An 8,052-nucleotide genomic window follows, 5' to 3' on the forward strand; every position below is an offset into this window, starting at 1 on the left:
CGCGCGCTCGTGTTAGTAGGTTTTCGCCGAGCGCCTACGACACGAGGAAGAAGCTCTTATTAACATAGCGTAAGCGAAATATTAGCAGGAAACAGGGGCAATACTTCGGAACAAGTAAATAATGAAAGGGAACAGGGTGACATTTGACTCAGACCTTAGTTCAACTTGAACTTTCTATCTCTCCTTCTATCCTATTGTTTGCCAGTAGTATATGCCAGTGGACTGTTCATTTGGTCTGTGAATTGTTTACCTCGTGAGGATAAAGCTAATAAAGTTAACAACCTAGGAGTTGGTGAAAGTGAAGGACATTTACCACAACTTCGGTACTATCTGTAAAGTATGCAATAAGGTTCCACAACATCGACACACAAAGGGATAAAGACTACCAAAAGTCCAATTTTTGTCATTTAATGGGTACAGTATTATCTTAATAGCTTTACAAACATCTTTTCAGTCACATATACATGGCAAAAATCATATCTAAAAACATCGAAGATTCGACTGAAAACGTGGTCCAAGTCATTACACAAGCAGAATAAACCTATTTCGTCGGAGCCAAACGAAATAACAGTTCCACGATCATCTACTGTAGTACTATTGAGCTGCACGTGAGGTATCCTTCCACTTTTGCGAAATTTTTGGTTCATAATTTCACGAGCTGCATACAGGCCTCAGTAGCGGTTGTTCGAAATATTTGGTTTGTGAGATAATAACCGAAACTTCACTATAAAATATTCTTCTGTTGTGGAATAATCTCTTTCCGCTAAAGGCGATCTAAAATAATTACTCTACCTAAAAGGAAAACAAAAAAACAAAAAAAAAAGAAGAAAAACCTTTCGTAACTCCCTTAGGCGGGCAAATTCAGAGATTACACAGCTAAATATCTATATAGACGCGTTACACTTTATCCCACTACTTCCGTTAATCCGGCTGTTTTTCTTGCCTTATGTAGAAGGGCTCGCAACATAAACTGTTTCCTTGATAATGTCCTTACGTGCTGCCAAAAGGAAAAGAGAGAAAAAACAATTAAACGATGAGGACGAATGATTGAGGTACTCATCAATTGTCATTTACTCTAGACAAGGTTAAGTCCCTTTAGGTGAAGCGTGAAAAGTTGATTGGCAGACAGAAACTGCCTGATTTTCACCTTCAGTAACCTTTAGTATAAAGCTGTCGTTTGGTTGTTATTGAAAACGTCCGGAAAATAATTTCAGAATCCTTTGCTTTAAGAGATTCGTAAGATGGCTTGACATTGCAACCGAAAATTGTTCGCAGTCATGGTTTGTAGTCCAGCTTGAAATTTCGTACTCGAAAACCGCACTTACACCCGTTTAACTATAATTACTAGAGTTATGACTATTCTTCACCAAATCAAATTTAAGTAGAACTTTTCAGAGCTATTTCGAAGAAAACGAGTCCGCATTAATGTTATTCTCACGCCGATGCACAGCTTGTAGTTCTTACAGGTGCCTTATGCCTTAATCTCCTCGTGACGTAGTCCTTTGTATTTTTGGGCAGTTGTGGTTACCTAACCTGCAGTGGAGGCAGTTTTGGTGGTTTTCATCTTTCGAGTGTTTAGCCGCCATGTTGGATTCGCTGCAGACTGGGAGAATTGGGGCGAGAATGCGAGAATGTCGGAGTTGGTGGGGGGACGGGGGAAACCCCCCTCCCCCTCCCTCTTCCCCAATTTTTCACTCTCCCTCCCACTTACTTGGTAAACTTTTTACCTCGCCCCAACTCTCCCCTGTTTTTCTAATTCAAGATGGCGGCCTGAACAACCGATGGGAATATCCACTCGCCCCGCCCAAATCCGCCTGCACTGCAGGCTAGTGGTTACCTTGCTTTTGATTTTACGACTCTCAGTCAAAAAGTGCCACAATTAACACCTGGAGGCCTCTTACCTTAAGAAAAACTTCTAAATCTATAGCTTCTTTACGCAGAGATTCACTGAGATAATATATCGTATCCTCTACTGCATTCTCCTCCGCAAACAGATTGAGAATTCTGGCGAGAAAAATTTCGAGCCAACAGTTCAACGAATAAACAGTTCATCATTCCGCCGAATACCCAATCTATGTACTCACTGATTGTAAAGAGGAGCTGTCGTCACTACTGCTTCGTCAATTTCAAGGTTTTCAGAATTAGATTCTAACTTGTTGACAACCTCAGAAATCTCTTCATTTTTTTGTGTCAACAATTTGATGTCGTTGTCCACGTCCGCCTGCAGAGCGAATGAAAAGACATCAGTGAGGCCTGCTAATCTTAAGTGATAAGCAATCAATGGTACGAAATGGATAGCATTGCATTCAGGTGCTAGGTGGATCAAGGGAAGGGGGCGAAGTTCTCTTTCATACGGTTACGTGTTACCCAGCAGGGTATGGCTTTCGAGATCCCCAGTCTTAAAAGGTGAACAATTTAGCTGTTTAGAATCTTACGCAAGGTGGCTTCCTTGATCGCAGCACGCAAATGTTTACCGTGCGCATTCTTCATTGTGATGTACCAGGAAAATGTTTTAATATCCCAGTCCACTGCGTCAGTTTCCGGGTCATGAAAGTAGATTTTTTTTTTTATCTCAAACAAAAAGGAAATTTTAAAAAAAATTGTCCTGGGGTATTAACGCGTCAGCAGCACCTCCTCGGCTCCCCTACCTCCCTCCAAATGCTCTCCCCAACCCTTCCTCCGCAAACCCTCGGCTATGCCGAGGACAATTCTGCGATTTTATGAGCGAGACAACCGTCTTTCCTTGTGCATTAGCCTAGTACGCAGCCGCAGCAAGGTAGCAGAATTTAATCTATCCAATAAGCAAGAGGAGCAACATTCCTTGCCTTGCGTGATGGACAATAGATAAATATGCCTGAAATAAGGTAACTGAACAAACAGCAAGAGGAGAAAAGTAGCATTTACTTCCCACAAAGTTCTATCGTATTATTTTAAGTTCTCTGGTTCTATAGTTCTATCATATTTCAGTTCTTTGGTTCAGGTCATTATGTTACCTGTTCTCTTTCCAGTTTCTGAAGAATATCTCGTAGTTTTTCACTTCCTCGTTTTAACTCGTCCTGGGTTCGGTTCAACTCATCTAATTCAATCTGTCAAAAGAATCATGGGCTAAAAAAAGGTGATCTATTTTTCCCTACTGCCTGTTACAAAGTTGTAGTTGAATGGAAGACATAACCGTCCCATCCAGGTTCTGGTTTTAGTGGATGCATTTGTTTGTTAAGATTCCATGCAATGCAATCATGCAATCTTATAAGTGTACTCTTTATACCAAACAAACTGGAACTTTTAGGGGGTTCTCGAAGAGTGGCCTGGCTGTATGCAGTAGATATGAACTGAAATACAACTGCTAAAATTAAACAACAGAACAAAAATTTATCTCCAGGCTTAATGTTTCTGGAGTGGACATGCAGTCTAAAGTGAGTTGCAATCTGATTATAAATACCTGTGCTTGCTGAAACAATGCCCTTGTACTTCTTCTTATTTTGTCTTCAAGTGCAGACCGTAGTGATAGCTTAATTTCCTCATCCTTTAAAGTGCTGCTCATTGCAGTTGAGTTTTCAGTTGTCACCAAATTAGCCTGAGTGACAGGTGGAATACTTGCAGCTGGACCATGATAAGAAGGTTGTGTACTAGGGGGATACCTTGCATGATTGGTTACAGGGTAAGGGGGATTGGATGGTCCCATATTGGACCCACCTGCAGGGGGATAAGGGGGAAATGGAGGTCTGCTGCCACTTGGTCTACCTGGGCTGCTCCCTAAACAAGGACAAATGAAACTAATCTATCAGTCAGTCAGTCAGTCAGTCAGTCAGTTAACCAATAATTGATGTGTTAGTCTAAGTTCCTCCATTCAGATGTCCATCTGAACCATTATCCTGTCTCTGTCAGTTAGCTATTTGATAAAACTCAGGTGATATTCAGTTACATGCAGATGACTGATCCTCAACAGTTGACGGGATAGGTTTTCTGGAGACTTTTGTCTTGCTGGGAGTCCTTCCTCATATTCTGTTAGTACTGAGTCTTCAGACTTAAAAGGTTATAATGCATACAGTCAGAAGAGCTTTTCTACTCTTGTAAAGATCAAGGGATGATGCAGAATATTTTCACAGATCGTCATTGAAATACATATCACCAATGAAACAGTATCATATGAAACTAAAATTTATAGTACATTACTAAACATCAGTCTTGATGTAACATTTTCATCAAAACTATTGGTATAAACTTGCCTGGCATAGGCATGTGTTGCGGCACTGGCATTCTTGGAGATCCTCCTACAGGGTATGGCGGCATTGCCCCTGGATTGGGGGAATAACCACCATACTGAGGGGGGTAATGTGGCTGTTGTGGCATGTTGTAATGAGTGGGTTGTAGTGGTGTTGGTGTATTTTTTGCATAAACTGGTGATTGCTGTGCAAAAACACCACAGAGAATCTGAAGCAGGGCAGCAAGATCAGATTTAGGCTGAAAGAAAATAACAAACTGTTTGATACTTGCATGATGTTACCATTCCTGAGAAAAAACAAGCCCATCATCATATATAATCACTTTAAAAGCAAAATGCATTTTCAATAGCCTAACCCTTTCATTCCCTAATCTCATTAATAATTCTCCCTACTATTATTTTTCCAAACAATTCTTATGTTAGTTTGCAGAAATCGGCATTCTATCCAGCAATAATTCCCAAATTGATATTTTTTATATTCTCATTACTTGTCTGCTTAATATTGTATTGATATTGTAAAGAGAAATTCAGTGTTGGTCACTCAGAGGCATTAAAGGCCAGTTAATGCATAACTTATAGACAGAAAGGATAAGAGTGAAATGCTTATGACCATACATGGCTCCACTCGTGTAGAAAAGGATGGTAAACTTTTCCACTGGTATCCACATATTGAGATGCTTTGATAGCCATTGTGCTTGTTGGTTTGACAAATACCAGAGGGGGAACATAAGGATGGTTCTCCTGCAGCCAGACACACACTGGAATGTTGTATGTGACACCTAAAACAAACAGTGATTCATGCACTTAAGCAACTAATTTGTACAAGTCTTACTTAGATCTGCCAACAGTTAAAAAGGAAGCAACTCATTGTTGTTATGTGGAACCAGTAAATGTATCGATTTGTTTTTTTTTTAAGGCTTTAATAAGTACAACCCTGTAACTAGTAACTCTCTCTAGGTATAAGAGTCAACAATATGATTGCACACCATGTAGCTGTAGAGAAACACTTTGATCAATGTCATATAAAAGAGAGCAGTACAGTCATGCATCTGAAGTATTATTGAAGTATTATTGATGGTCTCACATTCTCCTCACAGTGGAATAAACATCAGCAAGTTACATCAAGGTAACTGCTTCTACCTTACAACTTAAAGTAAATTCTCATTACCTGTCTGCAGGATAATGTATGGATATCATAAGGTGAAGTTACATGTTGATCCCTTCTAGGAGTTGAACGATTAGGAAACACACAACAACAAGGGAACCCTACTAACAATAGCTGACCCCTGAGGGAATACAACTATGAAATGCACCAATCATGCAACATAACCAGTTACCATATTATGTGAGGACGACTTGCAGCATTCAGTTGAAATGTTGCAGTGTATATCTTACGTGAGTTAACTGTGACTTTGTTTATTAAATATTCACTAGTTTACTGACCAGTTTTCATTGGTTCATGTTAAAACTTTTATCTCAATAAAAGATTATCACATGATCAATTCAATAACAAAATACCTAAAAAAAAATGTCACTGAAAGACATTAACTGCTTTATAATCTCTCATTAAAGTTGAATACTAGAGTCTCTGTATCAACTGAACATACAGTTCTGGAGAGAGTCTCACCTCTAATCATAACAGGGAGAGTTCCATCTAGGGCAAGTAATTCAACTTCTCTCCCATCATTGTGCGCTGTGGGATCAATTCATCCAAGAATTTTCTTAATAGATAAATTTTTGTCTCCCATTTTCATTTTGTTAGTTCTATCAAAATGAAATGATACTTATAACTGAATACTGAAAATGAAACCTTCACATTACAACTTGAGCTACATGTATAAATTAACTCACTATTCAAATCGTCACTTATTAAGAATAGCATATTTTTGTCCAAGCTTCCTCTCTAAATGGTGAATACTGAAACTACTGTTAGTATCAATAAAATGGATTGTTCATGTAAATGTACTATTCATTTTTAATTAATAAACTGGAGACTTGCCTTTTTTATCTTTAGTTATTAATCCAAGAAATATTTAGAAAAATTCATATTGCGCATTCATTGGAAATGCTTTTGAAAAACCAGTCTTCACCAGTTAAAAACTGCAATAAAGACTATAAGGTTCACTTACTAAAGTTTTGCAGGTTTGGTATTAAGCAGGAATATTGGTGTAGTGCCCTCCTAACATCGTTATGACAGAGATCTGCATGTTTATACTGAGAAAAACATCATAATACCCAAAATAATTAATCACAAAAAAGCAAGTAAACAAACTTTTTAAACTTAAATTTCTTACCCGACAGGCATCATTTTTTGAATAGTTTAAGCTACAGTGGTCCCCTTAAACGCACAATTACAATTCCAGTGGAGGGGGACATTGAGGTAGACAGAGCCAGGAGAGGGATATTCCCCAGCTGGGAGAGAAAAGTGTGTTATGATAGCATAAAACAGGAGGAAAAAGTGAAAATTGTAAAAAATTGGTTTGTCATCAAGCAGCAAAACAACCAACATCAACAAAACAAAACAACCACCAACAACCAACAGCCAACAACCAACAAAACAACCACCATCTTCTGTAGCAAGTCAGTGCAATAAAGTCAAAGTATATGTCACTTTACAAATACAAAATGCATTCAGGACGTATGATTGTGTGGGTTTGCCCATACATTTTGCTTGTTATCTTTGGTGCATAATTTTTCTTTCTGGTAGGTTTTGTTCTCCCAAATTTGTTTTCCGAACAAAACATCCAAATTGATAATAGACTGTATGAGTTTGAAAGGTTTTGTGGTCGAAAATGATCGGTTTATACTGATGCTCCTAGTGTTAAAATCATCAACAAATTTAATATTACGAAATCTAATGCAGAATGTAGTGTAATTTCATAATTTAGGTGACGACCATCCGGCTCTAAGGTTGAGGTAGCAATTATGAAACATAACGGTAGTCATTAAAAGTGTTGGGTTTTTCAATAAATTTCTGATGAAATCGATGAGCCAAACTATGACTTGTGATGATTTCATAATTATGCTCCAACCAGACGTATAGACTTTTAATAGCAAATACAAGTTGTCGCCAATTCCCAGCTGTATACATTCTAATGGATTCATCTCCTTTCGAACACTAATTAATTTTCTCATATCTTTTAAAAATGGCAGTAATCATTTTTTCGTTTGTGAAGCTAAATGATACGATGATATTACAGTAAGTTGACAAGGAAAATTTGTCTGCAAGCAGGTAACATGCAAAAAAACTTGTATGTTTGTTTGTTCACTTAGATACGATTATCACTAACCTTCCCGAGTCTGTTCCGTATATGCGCATCCATGACTTTAAAAGATGCGAAAATCAAATCAAATGGCCATAACTACGTACTAAAATTGATAATCGAAAAGTCTATGGTGGAGGAACACTGTCTTTTGTAATACCTAGAAATTCCGTCATGTATGCATCACAAATATTTCACACTTTCTCACTAGTTACCAGATTTCTCCCTTATTTTATACGGCTTAGTTACGGCTTATCTTGTTCGTTCACGTAGCTCGTTCACGTTCTTTTCGAACATTTATATGTGCATTTCAGCCTTTCCATAGCTATTTTTAAAACAATTTAGGTAACCCACATACGTTAATAATTGTTTCAGCAATGATTAGTTGTACAAATTAATCAACCTGTACTCATTGATAAAGTGTTTTTTTCAGATGCAACCTTGTTAGCGAAAAATGACTGAACAGTAGCACTAACAATAGCACTAACAGTAGCTCTGAGGAGCGCTGAGTAGTACATAACATGAAATACCTTTGATTTATTTGCGCTCTGAAAAGACACTGGGTAC

At 38.0% G+C, this 8,052-nt stretch overlaps 1 protein-coding gene across 2 annotated transcripts; it reads right to left on the bottom strand.

The window, feature by feature from the left end:
* Positions 1-392: 392 nt before the first annotated feature.
* LOC111321311 (tumor susceptibility gene 101 protein) lies at positions 393-7,668 on the bottom strand. Of its 2 annotated transcripts, none has more exons than XM_022924158.2 (10): positions 7,513-7,668; positions 6,352-6,436; positions 5,850-5,915; positions 4,838-5,001; positions 4,227-4,461; positions 3,440-3,753; positions 2,994-3,086; positions 2,085-2,221; positions 1,902-2,004; positions 393-997 (listed from the first exon to the last, which is right to left on the bottom strand). In XM_022924158.2, exons 1-10 carry the CDS (start codon positions 7,543-7,545, stop codon positions 905-907), a joined length of 1,323 nt encoding a protein of 440 aa, XP_022779893.1. In that variant the 5' UTR covers positions 7,546-7,668; the 3' UTR covers positions 393-904. The 2 variants fall into 2 exon arrangements, with proteins under 2 accessions (XP_022779893.1, XP_088617996.1); XM_088761870.1 differs by having other exon boundaries at positions 3,440-3,749; positions 4,223-4,461.
* Between the last annotated feature and the right edge of the window lie 384 nt (positions 7,669-8,052).

The sequence above is a fragment of the Stylophora pistillata genome, chromosome 1, assembly GCF_964205215.1.
Source record: "Stylophora pistillata chromosome 1, jaStyPist1.2, whole genome shotgun sequence".
Taxonomy (NCBI): domain Eukaryota; kingdom Metazoa; phylum Cnidaria; class Anthozoa; order Scleractinia; family Pocilloporidae; genus Stylophora; species Stylophora pistillata.

Excerpts from the sequence above, each read along its gene's own strand:
- LOC111321311 (XM_022924158.2), bottom strand. The coding sequence starts at position 7,545 with ATGGATGCGCATATACGGAACAGACTCGGGAAG. Across the intron at positions 3,754-4,226 it reads GCAACACATGCCTATGCCAG|GGAGCAGCCCAGGTAGACCA; the intron begins GCAAGTTTATAC and ends GTCCTTGTTTAG. Across the intron at positions 2,005-2,084 it reads ACAGCTCCTCTTTACAATCA|AATTCTCAATCTGTTTGCGG; the intron begins GTGAGTACATAG and ends TTTTCTCGCCAG.